Below are 23,530 nucleotides of genomic sequence, written 5' to 3' on the forward strand. Positions count from 1 at the left end.
TCATTATCAATCTTATCAGTATATTCCTATACCCTTTGATGTCCCTGTCCTAGTCTGTTTAAGCTGCTATAACCAACCACTATAGACCGGGTCGCTTATAAACAACAGAAATTTCTCACAGTTCTGGAGGCTGGGAAGTCCAAGATCAAGGTGCCAGCAGATTTAGTGTCTGGTGAGGACCCACTTCCTGGTTCACAGACAGCATGTGTCCTCACACAGCGGAGGGGGGTAAAGGAGCTCACTGGGGCCTCTTTTACATGGTCACTCACCCCATTCATAAGGGCTCCACCCTCATGACCTAATCACTTCCCAAAGGCCTCACCTCCAAATAACATGACTTGGGCATTAGGATATAATATATGAATTTGGGGGGGGTGGGGGGTTGGGGTGGAGGCATTCAGTCTGTAGCAATCCCCCAACATTTTTCAATGTCAGGAGGTCCAGTGCTCACAAATGAAAACCAAACATCTGTACTCTTACCCTAGCAAGTGCTTCTTCAATGGTGATCATCTTTTCCTTGACCATCATCATCAGCTGAATCCGTTCCTCGTCACTCATTGTTATCTCGCTTGCAACATAACCCACATCTTCTCCTAGAGATCGAAGAAGAAAAACAATAGGAACAGTTGAAGAAGAAAATAAAAAAGATAAAACAGGATGCCAGTCTTGAAGGCTTGTCATCTGGGACTAGAGAAGGATGTAATTCAGGCGCACCGTCTAGCACTGTTACTGATGGAGCCACAGGACCAGGAATGCGCTGCTTTTTAGGAAGCCAGTGAGCCTACCTCACTCGGAAACAAGCTCCAAGAACAAATGGATGTTACCATGGAAACAAATCCTTCAAAATGATCAGAGCTTTTGTGATGGAGGGTCTAGGGGAGGAGTTTTGGAAGAAGGCTGACAGGGAGTCTGGAGCGACAGGTGAGGCAGAGACCTAATTTAAAGCCCCAACTAGAGCGAACAAGCACTCCAAGGCTCCTTCGGCTGAAGGTTCTCGCCGTCCTTCCATTTCAAACATGAACAAGATGTTTTTGCAGAGGAGGGAGAGGAAACCCTCTTTCATGACAGAGAACTTGAAGGTCACAGCGTCTGCTGCAGAACAAAACCTGCATCCTGGTGAAAGCCTAGATCCCTACTAATCTATTGACTGCTGTTCCTCAGGGGACACGCGCAAATAAATATCATCTCAGGTGTGAAACATCTGGAGATCATTAGAAGGAAGGTACTATCTATGTATATATCTGAAAGTATCACTCTCATAAATATGTTTCCAAACTGTGAGGGGAACTCGACTTCTAGCTCAAAACTGAAGGCAGCCAGAACTGCAGAGGGAAAGAGAATCCCTCAGTTAGGATCCTTTGAAAGTGTTTTCTTGAAAAGCAAAATTGCCATCACGTCTCATATACGTGAGCCACGTCAGCGTATGTGCCTTTGATCAGCGTGTGCGGAGAGTGTGTCGGTGAAGGTGGGCTGTCATGCGCAGCCGGAGTTCTCACCCCTCATCCTTCTCCTCCACCCTGTTGTTCCCATACACACCTTACTAGAATCAGTGCCATCAGGAGGCTCGGCTCTAGCTTCATTTGCCCGCGGTATAGACGGATGGACCGAATGAGTCTGGCTGCAGACTTGTGGGAACCCATTTCACTCAGGACCTACCTTGGAATTTATGTTCCCCTGTGTTTCCTTATCTCACTTCCATTTTGTAATCAATCAGCCCAGAAACACCACTCAAGTGCCCTTCGCCACTCAGCCCCTTGTGCGGGAAGAGTAATGGTGTGTGCCAGGGGAGGGGAGAGCCTGCAGCTTTGATCCATTTTACTATCTGCCTCGCCTCCAGTGGTGGAGGGGAGTGGTGGAGAGAGTTGCCTGGGTTTAAAAAGAAATCCACGTGAGCCGGTAAACTGTTGGCTTCCTCCCTCCATCCCTTTCTCTCTCTTTCGCCTTTTCCTTCTTTCTAAATAAGACTTTGTTAGAATCCAAGGTTTACTTTGAATCATAAGTGATGCTGGGTGTGTCTCAAAAGGAAAAACTGGGAATGCTTAAGAATAACTCTCACAGCAGGACAACTTAAATAAGCCCACTGATGGCTGCCAAGGAACCCAGGTGTGCCACTGACATACACTGTGTCCATTTTTCTCATTTCCATGTGTAGGAATAACTGGAGAAGCATTCTGCACAGGCTAGGACACCAAGATTTTGTAAAAGAAAATAAAGTCGTGTCAGTGGTGAGCAACTAAAAATGTTCATCTAATGATAACCTTATCCAGCCAGATTGGAATCTGGAAGTAGCTTCGTTTCCCCTCCCTGTCTGAATACTGGAGAAACATAAATTATATAACTGGGCCTCAAAGGGATGACATATTTACTTACTATATAAACAACAACAAAAGACACAGCTAAGAGGAGGGCAGGACTGCCTTCACAAAGCAACCCGGGCAAATTCCCATGATGTCAGCCTATTAGACAGAGTTTCCAGGGGTAACAACCCCATAACTGTCCCTGCCACAGAAAAGCATCAGAAGTTCAGAAGATTGCAAAGGCCCCAAGTGGCAGGGCAGGGGGGAGGGTCCAAAACTCACAAATGCTAAGACTTTCTGGACCATTTTAGGGCCCATCTTGGCCAGTAAAGATCTCCCTGAGGTTGATGTGACTGAGAAAAGGAAAGATTTGGCCTTTGCTGCCAGATCTATAAAAGAAAGGACTGCGAACTCTTTCCATTTTGATTTCTTTGATTTAAAAAAAGAAAAAAAAAAAACCCCACTGGGATGAAGTCTTAAAGTAATGATAGGAATGTCAGAAAGGCTGCACAGCGTATGGGCACATGCAATGACTTATTCTAACTTACAGCAACCATTTAGATTAGCAGCCCAGGCTTCTTAACATTTTAGAGCTAAAAGGACCTACTGTCTGCCAGCTGTGTTACAGTACCTTTTGAAGTCTGTCTCATTATTCCTTTCTGATTCTTTCGGAAGTTCTGCCAGAAATACTTATTTTTCTTCTTCCAATCTCCTTTTCCTTTAAAAAAAGAAAAAAAAAGGCACAAGCAATAAATTCATTAATAACAAAAGTAGCCTCTTCCTTACAATTCAAAGCTTGTAAGAATACTTTGATTTCACAAAAAGACAGTTTTTCTCTTTCAGTTTGTGAAAAGACTTAGAAATGCCTATAAAGTTGTTTAAAAGAAATGCAAATTTCCTAAGAGCAAGAAATGGTACAGTAGGGTTAAGATGAGAAATAAAGAAACATCAAAAAAGCAGGCAAAACATGCATTCTGATTTTCACTTTGATGTTTGTTTAACTAGTGTGTCTAATTCTGCCTTGTCTTGTGCTATAGTTTTCCCCCTTCGGTCTCAGCCACAATGATTTCAACTGAACCACGAATAGGGTACTTTAAAAAGTTAACTTCGTTTTGTTGTTATTCCTGTTGTTGATCTACCCTTGATTTATTTCTGTTATCCCAGGTTTAATGAAGAGAACAGAATGGTTGGTATGTGCTGTGCACACTGGTCAGTAAAGCTGGTTCCACGTGTCTGTGAGGTTGACAGACCCGTGGAACCAGCTATTTCTCTATGTTGTGGAATTGGCATGGGTCTCGCTAGGGCATAGGTGGGGCACGATTCCCACCTCTCTGATACTCAGGCTACCTGCTGACCTCCCTACAGCTCACTCAGGGCACCATGATGAGAAAAGCAGGCTGCTATCCTGCTGTGACATCTCCCAACTCGGTCCCCCCCTCCTGTCTCCCATTTCTTCCCAGACTGTTCTGGGTGACTCTGAAGTGAAAACAAATTCACTGCCATGGCTAGACATTTTTCATATCTGGTCAGCTGTGGTCATCAGGAACATGTAATACCTTTTAAAAAGCAAGAGGAAAGGGGGAAAGTAAGGAAAAGGAAAGGAGAGGGCGGCCCTTTATTCTTTAAAAATAAAACGAAGCAGCAGCAGCCCTATCTGCTCTCGTGGACGGGGCACACCCAAAGCTGAGGCTATGTCACCTTTCCGTGTCTGGTTGCTCCATGGCCGCTGGAAACAGGGCCCAGCGGAGTGATGAACTGTTGGTCTCCACAGTCTAGACTGGCGGTGCCAGGCAGTGTGGCACAGAACAGACCCGCTGAAATCCCGCGCAAGGGGCTCCCAGGCTAAGGGCATTATTTGTCAAAGCGGGATGCCCTCGTTATGTTCTGACAATCCCCAGGACTCTGGGAAGGAAACTGGAGTCCGCTACAGAGGAGCCTGAGGCTGCCTCTGTACCAGAATCTGGAAGGTGCCTGCTGCCTCTGGGCTGAACACGACAGCAAATATCAGCCATGAAAGGTTAAAGTGAAGTAGGATTATCACTGCTTCAATCTTTCTCACAAGCTATCTGGGAATAGAATGTATTTCTTGTAAGCTATACTCTCCCCTTCTCTCATTTTAATGTTTCTGAAATGGACGTGCAGCTTAAGAAAAAAATGGCAAGAGCTAACATTTATCCCGCACTTACCATATCCAGGCACTTTGTATCTAATGGCATATCTCATTTAATACTCACTCACAATGAACGTATGATGTATTCTTGTTTCCATTTGGTGGATGAGAAAACCGAGGCTTAGAGAGGCAAATGACTTGCCCAAGGTCATAACTAGTAAAGTTGGTAGTCATGATTCAAATCCAAACCAAAGCTTGATTTGAGCACTTATGCACCTAATCATGATTACTTTGCCAGGCTTTCTTAGACCCAAACAGAAGAAATGTTACAAAATCAAGAGTGGATTTTATAACACCTTAATTGTGCATGATCTTTCATTCAAAAGTTCCAAATAGAAGGATTTATCCTAAGGACGTGATCAGGGACAGGCTCAAGGATTTTTAGTGGTAGCATCATTTCTCTGTGATAGAGAAAAAACTGCAAACAACTTACATGCCCAGCAAAGAAGAGATTGGTTGATTCAATTATGGCACATCCAATATGACAGAATATTATGCCGACTTAAGAATTTTACTGTAAAAAATACTCAATCATGTAGGAACATGCTCAGGATATATTCAATTGTAGAATATGATCCATATTATGTTTTTTTGAAACCCACACAAATTCAGAAAAAGAGAGGAAAGCTATACATCAAAATCTTAACAATGTTTATTTCTGCGTGGAAGGATTCTTCGTGGTTTTGGTATGTTCACATACTTATGTGTTCCGCAAAATACTAAAAGAAAATAATTAATTAAAAATGGTTAAACCAAGAAAAGTGGTACTGACCTACAGAGCTGTCTTCCGAGTGTGACTTATGAAGAGGATTCCTACAAAAGAAAAACAAGTGTGATTACCAGGGAGCTTTACCTTCATGTGAGGACTGAAAACCCTCCTAACTAGTGGTACCCAGCATCAATCAACTTAGGAGAGCCAGGGAAATTTCTACAGAATATTTACCAATGGCCTTCCCCAGCCATCTGCTGCCTTTCTAGAAACCGGCTTAGGTGCCATTTGTCAACACTAATTAAAGGCTCACTCCAGGGTAAGACCTATATTAAATGAAGGGAACGGACTTCACTGGCTGATTGCTGAAGTGCCTTCCATTTCTGTGAATCATTATTTACATGTTAAGTTACTGCCATTGAGAAGTCTCTCATGTAAGTGGGAAAGAGAAGGTAAATAATAATAGGAATATAGACCCAGCAGATGAGTAAACTGGTCACCTGGAGGACAAATAAGGGGGGTGCAGGGGTTTGTGGACATCAAGCAACAGGAGATTGGATGCCCCAAGTAGGGGGGCAGCTAGGATGTAGCTCCTCTGGTCCCTTGCTGCCATCTGGCAAGTGCACACTATGTGTTTCTCTAGATCTTCCAATTTCAAAGAGAAGCCAGAAGTCTGCATTTCTTTTACAAGAGCTCCACATTTTTAAGGATGGCAAATAATTCAATATTTCTAAAAATGTGTCCAAGTTCATTAACACATGTCTGGGCATCAGATTTGGGCCACACCCTCCCCGACCCTAGCTGCCAGTGTGTGACTGTGGATACAGATGAACTCAAATAACCTGAAAAGTGAACCCGGCCTCAAACCCAGGCGATAAAGCCTTTCTCCAGAATATACATAGACAGATAGCAACTTAAAGGAAGAAGGCAGGGAAACCAAAGAAAGTTAAAATTGGTTCTCTCCAAAGGGGAAGAGTAGAGGTGAAGCATAATCTTCCGCTAGGTGGGTCCAGAGCCGAGAGGGCAAGTTCAGTGTCCCTGAGCTTGCTGACCAGGAAAACCAGGAAGAAGGAACCTGCATCGGAACAGAAGCAGGGATGCTCAGGGGGTTTACACCTGAACCTTCACTGCTCGTACATCCACCCGGATGGAGGGTGGAGGTGGCATCTGGTGAAACACTCTTTAGTGTGAGAAAGCATGGGAGGCCAGAGTTCCACTGAACCAATCAGGAAGAGGAGCAGAACGTCCCAATCACTTAGCAGTGATTTTCTGCCTACCTGGCAGGTAAAAAGAAGGATCTCTAGAACTTAAGGTGAACAGAGAGGGGCAGGGGGCTTCCTCTCCTGCTGAGTCACCTATGATAAGCCATCTCTCTTCGGAACAGCTGCATCGACGCTGGCTGACTGCTGGCTGCCGTTTGAAGACTTCAGCCCTGTAAGCACCTTCAGACCCCACGTCTGCGAGAAGAGAATTGTTTCTGACTAGCACCCAAGCCTGACAGACCTCTACTGTCCATGAGGGGATAGAGTAAGAGCAAAGAACAGAAAACAGGGGAAAGGACTCGGCTGCTGAAGAGGAAGACTTGAGGCCTAGCTTCTTGCCCTTTCTACCACGCTGCCCGCGCAGAAAACGTACGGAAAATCTACCTCGTCAGCACATTTCGCCACATTTAGCTTCTAGGATATACTCTCCTCCCTCCAATCCACACACACAAAAGAAAATCCCTAAACATATACTTACTTGAAAGGTTTCTATGAAATAGCTATTTCAGTTTCCTTCGTTCGGCAAAAAGGTGTTGATGCTATTGTGAGTAAGGTACATGGACAATCATGAAGAAGTGGGACGTACAATGGAGGGAGGGTGACAAACATGAACAAAGTACAGGCAAAGAAGGAGAACCAACAGCGGAAGGAGGAGGGGGAAGGGGGGAGGGGACATGGGGTGGGGGAAGGGAGGGGGGAGGGGACATGGGGTGGGGGAAGGGAGGGGGGAGGGGACATGGGGTGGGGGAAGGGAGGGGACATGGGGTGGGGGAGGGGAGGGGCGAGGAAGCGGGAGGAGGATGAAGAGAAGGAACAAAAACACAAGCCAGGAAGGTGCTCAAGGCCACAGAAGTAGGAGCAAGGCAAATACCAGCAGACAGCTGAGTACAGAGTTGGCTAGCTGACTGGGGATTAAGGCAGGAAATCCTTCGAAAATAATATTTACGCTAAGGTTTGAATACTTCCATTTTGTTTTTTAAATTTTACTCTGTTGCATTTGTAACTCAAAGTCATGGTAATACGCCTCAGCCCACCCTACTTCAACTGGCCATGATCTACCAGCACCATCACCAAGCTTTCTGTAGATGACCTCTGATGGCAAAGGAAGTGGCACATTTATTTTTATACTCACACTAAGGACCTAATTGCTTACAACCAACTATATCAACTATCCCTAGCTCTTGATAAACTACTTACCTATGTAATAAACTAAAAATATGTATATGTCTTTCACTTTTTCTAAAAGAAATATTTTCATGGGAAAATGGTCTAAAGAAAGAGTACTTTTCTTCAGTCCTTTGTTGATTTACAATAACACACTTCATCGAGTTGTAAGGAATTCTGCCCATCGTTTAATCCAATCCCAATTTTACAGAAAACCATGGTCTCCAGAAATTACAGAAGTGGCGCACGTTTCCCTGACTGGTTACAGAACAGCAAGGAGCTGTACTGAGGGATCGCTACCCCTGTTGTCTTTCCAAAATACACCTGACTCTCCCTATCTGCATGAAGTGTATACAAAATTGCCCGTCTCAGTACGATTCTTCAAAAGTCCAAAGGCTCATTTCTAAGTTTTCAACCCATTTTTCACTCGTTCTGCCCAATGGGAATATCTAATACTGTAAAAACACTCCAAAATTCATACTACAGAAAAGTTATGTTCTCACTATTACATAGTTATCACAAAATATAATTGTATTTTCCTCTATAAAAAGCTGGCTTAGAACTTTTTCATTATTTTTATCTACCTTCTTCAAATTATCATGTGTTTTGAATATTTACCCTTGGGTTTGCATTTTTGATCTATTTGTTACATAAGAGGTGCTTCTCCTAGTCATCATTTGCATTTCCCCCAGAATGCCAGCAGATGGCACTGTAGCTTCTTTATTCAACTTGCTTGTGGTAGCCAGTGGGGATTTTGTATTTAAAATTTCACCAGTTCACAATCTAGATACTGGTCAAAGATAGCAAGCCAATGTTTCATAAGCACGAGGCCCCCCAGCTCATCAATTTACAAAGGGGGTAAAATGATGCCATATCAAGTTTAATTTGGATGCAGTGAATTTTCCCTGCGAACAGAAGCTGGCAGAGCAGCAATGCAAAATGCTATCTCCTTTCTCCTTGAGACTGATTATAAAATTCATCCAGCAGGAACAAAAATCAATGACGTCACCAAATTCCAAATTCGGATGGCAGCATGTGGAAGGGGTCGTTTACTGATCTCATGGTGGAAGAAATTAATGCTCAGAAGTCAGTTCCAAAGAGGCCTCCTCAGGCTTCCCTCCTGGCGTAGTGGTTGAGAATCCGCCTGCCAATGCACAGGACATGGGTTCAAGCCCTGGTCCAGGAAGATCCCACATGCCGCAGAGCCACTAAGCCCATGTGCCACAACTACTGAGCCTGTGCTCTAGAGCCCGCGAGCCACAACTACTGAAGCCTGTGCACCACAACTACTGAAGCCTGCACGCCTAGAGGCCACGCACCATAACGAAGAGTAACCCCCGTTCGCCGCAACTAGAGAAAGCCCGCGCACAGCACTGAAGACCCAATGCAGCCAAAAATAAATAAGTAAAATAAATAAATTTATAAAAACAAAACGAAACAAAGAGGCCGCCTCGTAATACATCCTTCCAGCCAGATACTGCAGACGAAAATGGCAGCCCATTTCTAGCCATCACTTTCACTGTCAACAGGGTAAAAAGGATGGGGATTTCCATGCAGATTTCAACGACTGGGAAGCAATAATTAATATTCGGTTGCACTTTGAGAATCTATTAAAGCATTTAATAGTTTTGCATTTAAAGTCTCTGAACTCAATCTTAGTACCTTTTCTTCAGTAACTACTACTATTAGACCCCAAAACTGCATAAGTGTAAACTTTCCTCAAGACCCCTAAAACTACTCTAGTCCTCCCTGAAGGCCAAATTCATTTCAGAAAATTATAAGGAATACATGAATTAGATCAAAAAATCAATTTAAGGGACAGCATCCCCAGAACTGAGCCAATTCTTTTCATCCTACACTCCAGTCTTTAGCAAATTCTTTGTTAAATTGCTTCCTTCCTTCATTTTCACCCATTCATTTATTCATTGTTTCTTTCATTCAATAAATATTTATCAAGCTCTCATTCTGAGTCTGGCATCCCTGCGGCACTGAGATCATAGCAGTAAATAAAAGATGGGTAAGATCCCTGTTCCCTTGGAGCTAGGATGGGGGGTGCAGATCAAGAAGTAGGGAGAATTCTAGAAAGGATGGACGGAGAAGGCCTCTCTGAAGAGGTGACAGGTGAGCAGATACCTCAGTGATAAGCTGGCATGACATCCACTCCCTCCACTGGGGAAGACTGGTAGGGAAAGAAAGGAGGAAGTAAGAGGTCTACTTTGGCCACGTTCGGTTGGAGGTGCTTGCTGAACATCCCTGCAGAGATATTATAGAGACAGTTGGATATGTGAGTCTAAGTTCAGCGGACTTATTGAGGACTGGAGTTAAGAACTTGGAAGTCACTTGGATATTTAAAGCCAGGAGACCAGCTGAAACTGAACAGAAGCTGCAACTGAGCTCCAGGGCAATCCAATTTTTATGGGTCAGGAAAAGAAGGGGAAGCAGGCCATGGGACTTCCGGGGAGGGGCCAGTGGAGAGAAGGAAAACCAGGAAAGTACGCTTTTACCTTTCTGGCTAGACTAATACTAAAATCAATTTAACACAGATGATACTGCTGCCTCAGACGCCATACAGGGTAAATTCTAGGTTGCTCTATTTTTCCATTGAATCTATTGCTTCACAGCAGAGATCCACATAAGACCAGAGTGAAAGAGGAAACTAACAAAGGTCAAAACGAAATTCTTTACTACGTTTGTATATAGGAGTCCACCTTGCCTAAGGACACAGAGGTGGTCAGAGACTTAACTGTGTGTCTGAGTCCAAAGCTTCACCCACTTCACTGAACATATTGCTTCTCATTTACGTGAAAGAAAATCACATCACATGATACACTAGCCTGGTTCTTGGGTAAGTTCCTGGAATGACACTCAGAAGGATTTGTGAGGAGAGAGCATGCTTTCAACCCCAAATGCGAACATGGCCTATGAGTTTATAAGAACTAAGTATTTCAAAAACACTTTTCAGGATTCGGTTGTGTTACTACTGCATGGTCCTCTTGTCTGCTTGTCGAAGGAAAGGAAGCCACATCATTTGGCTCAAAGCCATTTTTCTTCTTCTGTCTATTTATAGATGAATAGCCTAAGGCACCTCCAGGCAGAGACAGCTCTATCTCGTTGTTACATACTTAGGCTGGCACACCAGAAAGGTACAACAGATGCCCACGCATAAAGGAATTTCTAAAACAGACTTTGTGTTTTTGTTCTGATGGACTGTCCAGAAACTTCATTATAACCAAACAAAAAACAAAAGAAAAACTGTTCTAACCTCATTTCTAAGAAAGGACCATGTGTTATATGTTACTGGAAAATGTATACTTAAGAGGTTTTAAAGGTTCCTTTATCTTGAGTCTCCGGAAATACACTAATATATATTAGTTTATTTCCTGCTGGATTTTGAATCAGAGCTTTTGCTGTGTCTGGGTCTTTGCCTGCATCATCCCCTGGCCTGCCAAGGCAGTCCCCAAAGCCGGAAGCAATTTTCCTCAAGATGCAGCAAAAGGACTGAGGCATCTGTGTTATTGAATTATACGTGCATGGGGGAGGGAGAAGAAGGTAAATGGGTTGAGGGCCTTTTTAGTAGTTAATATTCTCTTTTGCTTTATTCTTTTCTTTTCTCGTTTTGGCCGTACCACGTGGTTTGTGAGATCTTAGTTCCCTGACCAGGGAATCGAACCTGGGCCCCAGCAGTGAAAGCGCCAAGTCCTAACCACTGGACTGCCAGGGAATTCCCTTCTTGTGCTTTATACCTTACCTAAATATAACAAACTACTCACATTTATATTTTTCATATTTAGTGACAAATCATTTTGTGTAAAATAGGTAATTCCTTAATTTGACATTCCTTATTATCCTTTGGGTAGCAAAGGTATTTTTCATACAGGAGCATTTCTTCTCTATTTAATAGAAATAAATATGAAACAAAATTCAGCTCATACTATCCACTGTCTGCCATGAAAATTTAAGGGTCACCCCTTCCCCAGCCATGGGGTGAGGAATAGGAGGGTCCCCAGTGCTGGGCGCTCACTCTTGGGGTTGGGGGGATGCAGGGAGCAAGTGCCTCCTTAAATTCCGTGCCCTCTGTAATCTCTTGCTTTACCCTTGATGGGGCCCTTCCCAGCCAACAACCATTGTATTTCATACACACGCTGGAAATTAGCTTGCCAATTTACTGGCTGGGATGGAAGGTAACTCTCTTGCCAAGCGGCTGGCTTATTGTTAGAACTCCGTGAATATTCAGCACCAATGACAACTGACAACGCTGGTGACATGTTGTCACCCTGGTGAACACTCTCCATATGGGCTTTTTCTTTCATTTCACAGTCTATTCCTGGCCTGTACTTTCTGGCTTTTTGTTGCAAGGTCACCTTCCTAAGTGATCAAGGCAAGAACCAAATCCAAGGCCATGGCCGACACTGCACAGGCTCAGAAGTCAGGCACACCTGTGACAGCGCTGCCGCAAACCTAAGCCGTATTTTCCTTTTTTATGTGAAGTAAAACTGTGGTGTAAAAACTGTGCCTACCTTAGTGGGTTGTTAGGAGAATTACAGGAGACAGTGAATATAAAGGGCTTAGGGCAGTGCCTGGCACTTGGCGAGTTCCCAGTAAATGTGACCTCTTATAACTACTCCCCAGAGCAGCCTCAAACACGTGAAAATGCTTGGTCTTTGGGCAGGATGACACCACCCTCATCCCACTGAGCGCTGCCGCTACTCAGCCCCTATTCTAGACTCCAGCAGTTTCTGAATCACCAAGGTTCCTCTTTCTTATTTTTCTTACATTAACTTGCCTCAAAAAATTTGGATGGATGTAGTGATTTCTCTTCCTCTTCTCAATCTCACTTCATACAAGCAATTCACGTTTTTCTCAGAATTCAAAAAAAAAAGGCAGAAACAAAAACCATCTAACACAACATTGTAAATCAACTATACTCCAATAAAAAAATTTTTTTTATGTCATATTTTCCAAAAAATAAAAAGAAATCACAACAACAATTGAACAAGATGCCAACACACTTTATCCATTTTTTTCAGCATAGTATAGTTAATATTTGCTTATATCCTACTGTCTTCCTTAAGCAGTAAGAACCGAACCAATTTAGCTGACTGCGTTCAGCACAGTGTATACTAAATAATTCTTCATTTATGTTGAGTAATTTCCATATGGATACATATCATGGGAAATAATTAGGGCCCATCAATCATGTAATATTAACTCTCCAAAAGAAATGGCAGGGTTTCCAGGTTTAAGTGTGAATATTGTCCCAAAGCAAGAATACCACGGAATTCCCTGGCAATCCAGCGGTTAGGACACCTCGCTTCCACTGCAGGGGACGTGGGTTCGATCCCTGCTTGGGGAGCTAAGATCCCACAAGCTGCGCGGTACAAGCCCCGCCCACCCCAAAAAACAATACCACCCAGTCTTTAATTCCAATTTCAAGAGGGTCTCTTACCACACAAATCAAATTCTCACACTTGGAAAGTGCTAAAAGAACATTTGAAAAGTTTGAAATTTCTAGCCCTGAGTTTTGGCCTCTTCAACTTTTTCTTATTCTACCCTCTGCTTTATAGTATCTTTGGTTTTAAAACTGCCATCAGAATCACTGTAGGTGAGCCTATTCCTTCCATACAAGATGTCTCAAGAGGAGAATCTTATCCAGAAAAATAGAAAGACACAGCCAACCTGGGTGTGCAGCTTGACTTCTAACAACGATCATTTTTGTTATCCCTCAATCCTCTGCTAATTATACTAGGGATGTGGAAGTTCTAGGTATTTAAACAAGATCTGTTCTGCTGCAAAGCATGCCATTTTTTTTTTAAACACTAACTGCCCTCACATAGTTAGAATGGACACAGTGACTCCTCTTCCACTTCTCAATTGCACTTTACGAAAGCAGTCCATGTTTTCCTTAAAATGGAAAAAAATACACGAATGATTGAACATGATGTCAACATGGAGATGCATGGGCAGCTCACTGGTATCTAGACATGAATGACATTATCTCTAATGTTTCTCTGAGGCCACGACCCAGGAAGCAGCCCAGCACAACGGCTCACAAGGTGGGTTCTGGAGTCCAACTGCCAGTGTTCAAAGACAGCTCTACTATTTACTAACTAGCAACTCTGGACCAGCCACTTAGTCCCACTGAATCCCAGTTTCAGCCTATGCAAGATGGGGACAATATTATTACTGATCATATGGGTTTTCTAGAGGTTTCAGTGAACTGTGCCTTGCATGGTGTTTAGAACATGCCTGCACGTGATAAGCACCACCACCAAGAAGCCAGCGATGACGACTGCTGGCCTCTGCTCTCACCCAGCTCTCCTTGTGGGGTCAAGTCTCTCGTAGTCCTTCTCTAGAATGCACTTAGTTTCTCAACATGGAAGGGGTTGGTTCTCTGGCACCTCAGAGGTGACCAACAAGCTCTCCAGGCCAAGAGCAGGGCTCCACCCCTGTTGAGTCTGCAAATCCTTCACAAAGGTGCATTGAAAGAGATGTGTGTCCTTTCATTCACCAACTGGTAATTTATGCCGAAAGTTAATGATGCAGGACACTGTCAGAAGTTTGAGTTTCTTGTCTGAAAAGCAGCCAAAAGCCATCTCTCCACAATGGAGGCCCATGGCCTAGTTGTGTCGTTGCCACAACTTCACTCCGGCTAAGACTATACAAAGTGCAGAAGTGCAGAGCTCAACATGCCCACAGATGGGTGCTGGGGGCAGGGAAAGTCCAACCTGGGATCGCAGATGGTCATCCTCCAAGGTTTCCAAAGCCTCTCAGTGCGTCTCCTCTTTTCCATCTGGGCCATATTCTTCATCTGTGGCCTGCTGGGTCTAACCTGTCTAAAACCTTGCTGTGGATGCCAGCTGTGATGCTCATGGCACTGCGGAAAGTACCGGCATCTATCTTCAGCACCGAGAAGTTATAAATGCCTTCCCAAGTCCTTCAGATTTAGTAACTTATCTTCAGAATATCCACGTGACACAGTGGAGGCTATGTAATAGTATATTTTTATGAAAGTTCATGTAAAAAGGCATCAATAACTAATCAGTCTCTTATAAAAACAACCAAGGATGATTTCTTGCTCAGTGTTTCATGTTTGGTACAGATAATGAAGCCCTCTGCAGCTGGATGAAGGAGATGCACACAGCATGGTCCATACCTTCAGGAGCATACAACATAATTCGGTAGATTATACTGACGCACTGAGAGATACGAACGGTTGAGAGAGTGCTCATCACTGGCAAGGCCGGTTGACTTCCATTTCAATATCCATTCTCGTCTTCATTCTTACTGAGAGAACATTGATTTTGCTTGGGTGGCAGTGTGCCCTGTTAAATTACTCACCCACCCACACTGCCTTGCAGCATGTGGAGGCCAGGTGTCTGGGTTGCCCGAGAAGACATAACTGGAACTTTACAGCAGGGTGTTTCTGGGAAAGCTAGTGTTTTCACAGTGAGAAGAAATGACTCAGTTTTGACACATCTTTGGCCTTTGCCCTCCTCCTTGGTCCTGCCTGAAACATGGGCAGAATGCCCCAGCAGTTGTCATTTTATTATAAGGAAGAAAGTCACATACTAAGGATACAGGAGTAGAGGAAATAATTCCTTGGAATACCTACCTCCAGACTCCTTGCTATATGAAAAGAATATGCCCCCGTGTGCCTCAACACTGCAGATTTGGTTGTTAAGAAGTAAAAATGACAAACTTCTATAAAGCATTGGTCTGGGTTTATCAAGCACATTCATATATATCTCATCAGATTTCAGGCTCACAGAGACCCTGAAAAGAACCAGCCCCATTACATAGATGGAGAGACTGAGGCCTGGAGTACTCATGGAAGTGACTTGTCCCTAAGTCACGGAGCTGGGGCTTAAACTCAGCTCTTCTGACGTCCAATCCAATGTCCTTCCCACTAAAAACCAGATTCACGACACTGTGAGCCTGAAGCCAAAATGATGTGCATTTACTGGCACTGACAGTGCAATTTAAGTTTGTGACTTGGCCGCAGGAGGCTGCAGCCCCAGGTCAAGCTCTGACTTTCGATGTTTCCTCAACAGGCATACAAATTAAAGCGTTAAAAAAAAAAAAAAAAAAAAAAAAAAAAAGAGGTCTTGAACTTCTGTTCATCCTCGTTTTGGTGTAAACAGTAAAAACCAATGCCTTCCTTTAACGGCCTCAATGCGAACTTTAATTTTTTTTTTTTTTTGGCTGCGTTGGGTCTTCATTGCTGCACGCAGGCTTTTCTCTAATTGCAGCGGGCAGGGGCTACTCTTGGTTGAGGTGAGCGGGCTTCTTATTGCGGTGGCTTCTCTTGCTGCGGAGCACGGGCTCTAGGTGCGCAGGCTTCAGTAGTTGTGGAGTACGGGCTTAGTTGCTCCACGGCATGTGGGATCTTCCCGGACCAGGGCTCGAACCCGTGTCCCCTGCATTGGCAGGCGAATTCTTAACCACTGTGCCACCAGGGAAGTCCCAAATTTTACATTTTATTTAGGTTTTTATTATCTTCAGAATTACTAAATTACTGTCAAAACCAAAATAAAACAAAACAGGATTTTATCACATTATTTTCACCACAAAAGCTAGTTTTTATAAATTGAGAAAAAAAAACCCTGTAAGTAGCTTTGTTTACATTTTTAATGGCTGCTGTTTATTCTGTAAATAGAGCACAATTATTCTTTCCTTCTAGTTATTTCCCCTTTAAAATTTACTGCATATGTGTAATAAATATGTGGTCCAAGAAAGGCTTTTCTGCAAGGAAACGTGGCTGAGATTTGAGGCTGGCTGGATCAACAGGGAAGCACCTGCCTGCTCCTCTGGAAGGCCGTTTGGTTATCAGTATGCGTGATGCAGGACCCAGCTCAGGAACGGGTATGGCAATGGACGGCCACCCTGCCTGGTACAGGGTGCATATGGGGTAATTTATCCCAGCAGAGGCTGGCACAGTATGGAAAACCACCCTTTGGTATTCTTATCAAATTTGCATGGACCAGCAGGGAAAGCCAGGCTGCAAAGAGCTGGCCCCTACCAGCCAGAGCCTCGGGATGGGGAAAGGGAGCGGGGAGATAGGAGGAAAAGAGGCTCCTTTCAATGATCTCTTCAGTCTGTTTCCATGGCGATGGCTCCGGAAGCGGGTCAGAACTTTCTCAGTGGAAACAAACAGTGGCTCCCATTCACCATCACCCAAGCCACGCCGGCCACACTGGCTGCTGTGCCATCTGGACAGAGAGGAACCTGGGGAGGGATGCGGGGTCCAGGGCTGCCAGCCTTTCTTCTGTCAGCTGTTGGGAGGGGAGCAGGGGAGTCAGTGAAGCCGCCTCTGAAGGCCAAAGCTGGAAGAGCTGCGGGCATGCAGGGCCCTTCCTGGTGGCCTGATCACGTGTGCTGGAGGCACAGGGACCAACCACCTTCTAGGACAGGGGCATGGGAGCCACCTGCCAGCCCTACGTCTCCTGGCTGGCAGCACAAGGGATCGGGTCCTTTCCACAGCAACCACTGCCACAGTCTTTCTTTTGTTTTTTTTCACTTTTAATTCCTTCAGACACAGCTGATGAAAAACTTTTGGATGTTATAAATACTATGAAAATGGGAACTCAAGCTTTCCTATCTTCTCAGATCTCATTTTTTAAATTGAGGTACAATTGACGTATAACCTTATATTAGTTTCAGGTGTACGACACAGTGATATGATATTTGTATATATTGTGCAATCATCACCACAGTAAGTCTAGTTAACATCCGTCACCATTCAGATCTCATTCTTAAATCCCCACACATCTCCTTTGTCACATCCTCGTGCCCTCCACATTCATAGCCATCAAGGGGCTGCCGACATCCTCCCTGAACTTTGTAATTCCGCTGGCTGGTCTCACTTTGCTCTCGGATTGCTTCACATCCTTCCTCCTTCTGATTCTGTGGCTTTATCTGAAGTGACGCACGAGCACCTGCTAGAGATGATTCGGACACCAGGCAGCACTGCCAGGGACACCATGACGATAACTGACGTCCACCAGCATCATCTGAGCGGCCCCGGGATCCACTGGTGACTGAGGTGTGGAGAAGAAGCACAGAGCTTCAATCCGACTGACAAGAAACAGGTTTTGGCAGAGGTTCATAAAGCCAAGCTGCTGCTTGAGAACCTTCTGGGAAACTTGTTACAGGCTCCGGAGTTCCACATTTGGAGAATCCAATTCGTTGGGGCTGGGCGGGGCCCGAGGGTCTGTCTTCAACAAGCTCTCCAGCTGACTCTGCCTTGCGGACGCGCTTGGAACCACTGCTGTTAACCCAGTAGAAAATGGGAAACGCGTGCCCCATCCTTCCTTCTCCATCCCCTCCTTGCATCCTTCTACTCCACCACCTCCAAAATACGGAAAGCAGTACTGCCAGTGAGATCTTCAGAAGAGAATACAGAATACACTAAGATAAAACAAGCCGCCGATATGCTTCAAGCGTTATCCTGACTGTGAGGTTTTATTTGGACAAAGCTTTTAGAGAAGGTCGGGGGCGGGGTTGAGCCCTGACTTGGGGAGCTGTGGTGGATCTGCAGTCCATCACCTTAGCTCAGCTGGACTACGTTTCCCAGATCCCCTCCCCCGCCAGGGTCAGCGTGGGCCACGTGAAATGTTTCACGCTAGGTGCGCAAAGCAGAAGCGGCGTAGTAGCTGTTTTCTTTCTGGGCTTCAGGGTCAATGCAGGGCATGAGGCCCTGCTGAGGCCAACACATGTCGTCACGTGTCCCCTGGGTCACTGAGTGGCAGGGCAGCGGCTGGGCTGCAGCGCTCGCATTCCTGCCCAGTCTCCTCCTCGGGGTCTCCGATCCTGGGCCTGTGGCTTGTTTCCCTCCCGGGGAAGGACGCCAGCCCCTCCTGCAGGTTCCTGACATTGGAGGCTTGCTGGGCGGTACTGAAGATGACTGGGTTTCAGCCCATCCTTGTAGGCGGCAATCTGTCCTCTTTCCTCACTTTCCCACATCATTTCTGCCCCAAGTGCCAGTCCTGCTGACTTCAGGCCACATCACTGGACAAAGAGGAAGCAGCCTCCACAGACACATGAGGTCAAAATGCTATTAACACCTGCTTCTCCAACAGAAGCCTGACTGATAGGGAATTTACGTGGCTCTCGGCCCCGCCCCTCCCTGCAGGGGTGGACTCTCCCTCCTCCTTCAGGGCCTCTGCACTGTGCCCACAGGGCATCACATCACTGTGTCTTGTCCTCTTCGGGGTGTCAGAGGACGGCGACCTTTCCTATCCTGTTCATCTTTCCAGGGCCTAGCATACTCGTCCATACAGCCGAAACATGAAAAGTGTTTATTCAATTAAACTTCACTAGAGGCCTAGCCCATCACTTGTCTTCCCTAAGTGCATCCATCCTTGTGTGGTCCTGGGCGTGGAGACTATGATGAAGGCCTGGCGCCGTCAGATAAACAGACCTGGATTGGAACTCCACCACTGCCTCAACCAAGGTTTGGACTCGTGATCTTGGTGTGTCATTTAGTCTTTCTAAACCTCGGTTTCCTTAACTGGCAACTACCATTTACATTATAGTTTTGTTAGGAGGATTTACACACACGAGTTGTAGGTATGGGTCCTCCCTTATTCCTGCCAGGAAAGGAATGCTATTTATTTACTGATAGCCCCCCTCCTCCCCGGCCCAGTGTTCTGGTCACCTCTCCTGCGGGACAGACAATCATCAGTGGTCACCTCTGCATGCTAAGTACCTCCTGGCAGTCGCTCGATGCAGCCCAGGCACGTGGACTCAAGCTGGGCTGGGTCAGCTGGAGCCTCCCTCGCCAGCCGGAGTTCGGGGCCATAGAGTTTTCAGAGGGAAACAGCTGAGGTGGAGAATTCTGGCACAGCTGCTCTTACTTGGAGCCCCTGCGTTCTGGAATGTTGAGCCCCTCAAATATGCTGCGCGATGGAGCACACACGTGTGTGGCACACAGCCGCCCACACAAACACACATTTCAGCACGTTGTGACCGCACGGGCTCTGTGAAAGCGGTGGTTGTCTCCCAGCCCTCCCCCACCCTCCTATCTTCGGGGCGTTGAAAGGACAGGAAAGCCCATGGGGGAGAGGCGCATTGTAAGTGACCGTGGCCACTACGAGCTGTGTGTCCGGCATCGTCTGCTGAGACGCAGGATGGAAACCACAGGTGCACTGCCGTGCAGGGCAGCACCCTACCTTCTGCGGCTGTGGAGAGAACAGCACCTACCTAGGCAGGCACGGCACTGGGTATTTCACACAACCACCCTTGAAGGAGCTTTTATCCTGCACGTTTTATTGATTAGGAACCTGAGGCTTGGAGAATTCAAATCCCACAACTAGCAGAGCTTAAATTCAGGCTCAGGTTCTGTCCAACACCAAAGCTGACATCAGCGACAGCGAACGCGGAGAGCCCGCGCAATGCTGGCCGGTGCCCAGCATGCTTCGGAATGGGTCAGAAAAGGAGGGATGGCCCAGGCTAGAAGGAACCCAGAGACCCCGACTCAGACTCGCCGCCGTGTCACTGGGAGCTGAAGCCTGGAGGGGTGACAATCACAGACAGACTGGAAGCCCAGCCCCTTGCCCTCATGTCCACAGCCTTGGCAGATGGCTACTGCTCAACTGATTAAAGAAAAGGAATACAGAATACATATGCCGATGCCTGGCTCTTGGTGCAGCCTATTTATTTTCTGAAACTTAACTTTGCTGTCTGCCTGTCTCACCTCGCCCCCTCCTCCCCGTGAGCTCCAAGGACCAGACACTGGGGGCCCGAGTCGCCTTTGGTGCTGCTCTAACGGGCCACGAGCGCCCACCTCCCTTTCCTAGGGGGACAGTGGGGACACACCCACCTGAACCGGGCAGAACCGACTTGTGAGCCATTCTGAAGAACGTGCCTCCACAAGGCTGCCACACTCCTCACACGTGCTCTCTCCCCACGGGAAAGAAGTGGTGTTCCCCTCCACACCCCACAGCTCTGCCACAAACAGGATGCGGAAACGGGATGCATTAGTCTCAGCTCCGGGGGACACGGCTTGACCTGGATTTCCCAGCAAACTCGCAAGCCTCATCAGCAATTCTCACTGACTCTGGTCTGTTCCCAAGGAGGACTGATAACCAATCACCGTGCCTGTGGGCTTCTAGAGCTCACGTTTACCAATGAGAAAGAGAGCCCCGGCCCGTCACACAGGAGTCCACACGACCACAGGCCTCAGCCCCGGCCCTCAGGGGGCTTCCACAAACGGATGAAGCCTGAGCCCCTCTCCTCAAGCCCAGGCGCTGGGAACGAGCTAACCGAGGAAGAGGAGGAGGTCCCGCTTCGAAAAGAACTTATGAAATTTCTTACACATTTCAGGATTTCTTTTTGAACTGACAAAAATACTCCAAAATTGACTGTGGTGACGGTCGCAAAAACCCTGCGAATATACATTCTAAAACCCACTGACTTGTATACCGTTTAACAGGTGAGTTATATGGTATGTGAACTATATCAATAAATCTGTTACTAAGAATAAAATAAAACAAGTGTACTTTCCCAACAAAACTGCAGGTTTAAAACATTTTAAGGATTTTTAAAATTAATATTTTGTGTGCTTCTCCATACCATACCTTTATCTGGAGATGTTATGTGGTCTGTTATTTCTGATTAACAGAGGAGGGAAAATCTGAGACAACTTGAACAAGACTGCAGAATGGAATCGGGTGCGAAGGTGAGGGGCAGCTCTTAGAAAGAGATCTGGGGATCTGTGGAAACTACCATTCTCTCCACTACATGTTTTTTAAAATGCTTTCAACAGGTGTCTTTTTAATGCTAATATTAACAAGCAGAAAGCACTGACTTCATATGACACTGCCATCATTTTAGGGAGACACTGGCATATGCTAGCTAACAGGTGAGACCAAAGTAGGTCTTCTGTAATTCCAGTCCTGGAGATAATCCAGTTTTAATCTTACTTCAAAGTATTGGGGGCATTTAATAAATTTGATGCAAGTATTTAATGAGCACTTGCTCTATGCAAACCACTGTTCTGGATATTAAAGAAAATCCAAAGAGAGCAAGAGAGTGAGTTCATGGCCTCAAGGAGCCCACGATCATGCTGGGTAGGGTGGGATTAGAAAAGTGCACGAGGGGCTAGAGCCAGGGGCAAGGGCATGAACTAGGGTCAGACGGGACAGACAATGATAACAGACATGATTGCTGAGCACTTATTAGATGCTTGATAGCTTACTGAGGGCAGTCCTGTAATGTTTATCCTCATTTTATAGTCGCGGAATCTGTAGATATAAAGGTAAGTAACTATCCAAGAGCTGACGAGCTGGAGGAAAGCACCCGGATATGAACCCAGAGCATCTGCTTTCAGGCCAGGCATCTTAACCCCAAGGCTACAATGGCACTTCGACCAGATTAGGACTTTTGTCTCTTGCTCTGGGACCTCAGGCAAGGTAATTATCCTCAAAAATAGTACGTATCTCAATGAGTTCATGAAAAATTCAATGAAAACATACAATAAAAGTGACTAGCACCAGTGCCCAATACACATACATAACCCAAGAAGCAGTGCTGTAACGTTGACAACAATGATGATGACGACACACGTGACAGTACATTAAGTGACATCAAATCCACACAAAATTGCTACTGGATTCCAAGAGGTGGAAAGAATACAGCCGGCGACGGGACTGAGAAAGCATTCAAGGAGAAGCAGTCCTTAAAACGGGACTTAAATGAAGGAAATGCTTTCAAGGCAGGAACTCCAGACAACCCAGGAGGCATTTGGAAACAAGAGCGTCCCGCGGGTCTGGAACTGGGTCATGTGGCTGGGAAACTGGCAGATGCAGCAGTAAAGATGGGCTGGTGCTCTATGGGGGGCGGGGGTGGGGGGGGGGGGGCGTGTGGAGAGGAGGAGGCACGGGGGCGGGTTTTGATCACGAAGGTGAAAACCTGCAGAGATCCTAAATTATAAGTGTCCCTGAGGGGATCTCAGCATCCTCTCAGTGTGACGGGACCTAATTGCCTAACTGTACTTTAGGGAGTAACTTCCTGAATGCTCTTCTCCAGTTCATGAGAAGAGCGTTAAGGGTCTCACGTGGAGTAGTGACGATGAAAAGGAGGGGAACAAGGGAAAGTTATAGAAGTAGGGAGCAACAAGATTGGGCAGTTAGGTTTTGGAATCGTGGAAGAAGAGCGGGAATAAGATGTAAAGGCTGCGTGAAGTGTGGAAAGTGGTCCCTAGGACAAAAGAGGGGACATATCGACAAAGAACAGGTTGTCACAGTGAGAAGGAAGGATAAAGAAGGGGTGGTACGTTCTACCATAAGAATGTGCAGGGCTTCCCTGGTGGCGCAGTGGTTGAGAATCTGCCTGCCAATGCAGGGGACACGGGTTTGAGCCCTGGTCTGGGAGGATCCCACATGCTGCGGAGCAACTGGGCCCGTGAGCCACAACTGCTGAGCCTGCGCGTCTGGAGCCTGTGCTCCGCAACGGGAGAGGCCGCGATAGTGAGAGGCCTGCGCACCGCAATGAAGAGTAGCCCCCACCTGCCACAACTAGAGAAAGCCCTCGCATAGAAACGAAGACCCAACACAGCCACAAATAAATAAATAAAAAATAAATAAATAAATAAAAAAGAATGTGCAGCTTGGGGTGACTGGAATCGCAATGAGCAGACATCCGGCAAAAGACTGCAAACAGGCAGGTCACCAGATGGGGGGATAGGGCAGAGGGAGAGGCGTAGATTTGACGTGGGTGCCCAAGGCAATAGTTCAAAGCCAAGGGTGGGGTAGGTATCTTGGGAGAACTTGCAGGCTGGATGAAAGCTCCAGGGGAACAACCAGAGTAAGGGGTGGGCAGGGAAGAAGGGAGCTGCCAAGAGTGGGCATAAAGTGAGGGGGGAGAAACTGGAAACCACAAAGTCATGGACACTAAGGGCGGAGAGAGCAGCGTGACCAAAGGGAAAACC

The 23,530-nt window shown here is 46.0% G+C and overlaps 1 protein-coding gene across 3 annotated transcripts in view; it reads right to left on the minus strand.

Annotated features, from left to right (window-relative positions):
- The window catches only part of SASH1 (SAM and SH3 domain containing 1), a 695,913-nt gene that overhangs the window by 67,646 nt on the left and 604,737 nt on the right, over window positions 1-23,530 (minus strand). For all 3 annotated transcript variants that reach the window (XM_068550749.1, XM_068550748.1, XM_068550746.1), the window contains exons 5-7: window positions 5,240-5,280; window positions 2,929-3,015; window positions 481-593 (exon numbers count right to left, since the gene is read on the minus strand). In XM_068550749.1, coding sequence (XP_068406850.1) covers window positions 481-593; window positions 2,929-3,015; window positions 5,240-5,280 — 241 coding nt within the window. The remainder of the gene's footprint in view (window positions 1-480; window positions 594-2,928; window positions 3,016-5,239; window positions 5,281-23,530) is intronic.

Source organism: Eschrichtius robustus, chromosome 9 (assembly GCF_028021215.1).
Source record: "Eschrichtius robustus isolate mEscRob2 chromosome 9, mEscRob2.pri, whole genome shotgun sequence".
Taxonomy (NCBI): Eukaryota; Metazoa; Chordata; class Mammalia; order Artiodactyla; family Eschrichtiidae; genus Eschrichtius; species Eschrichtius robustus.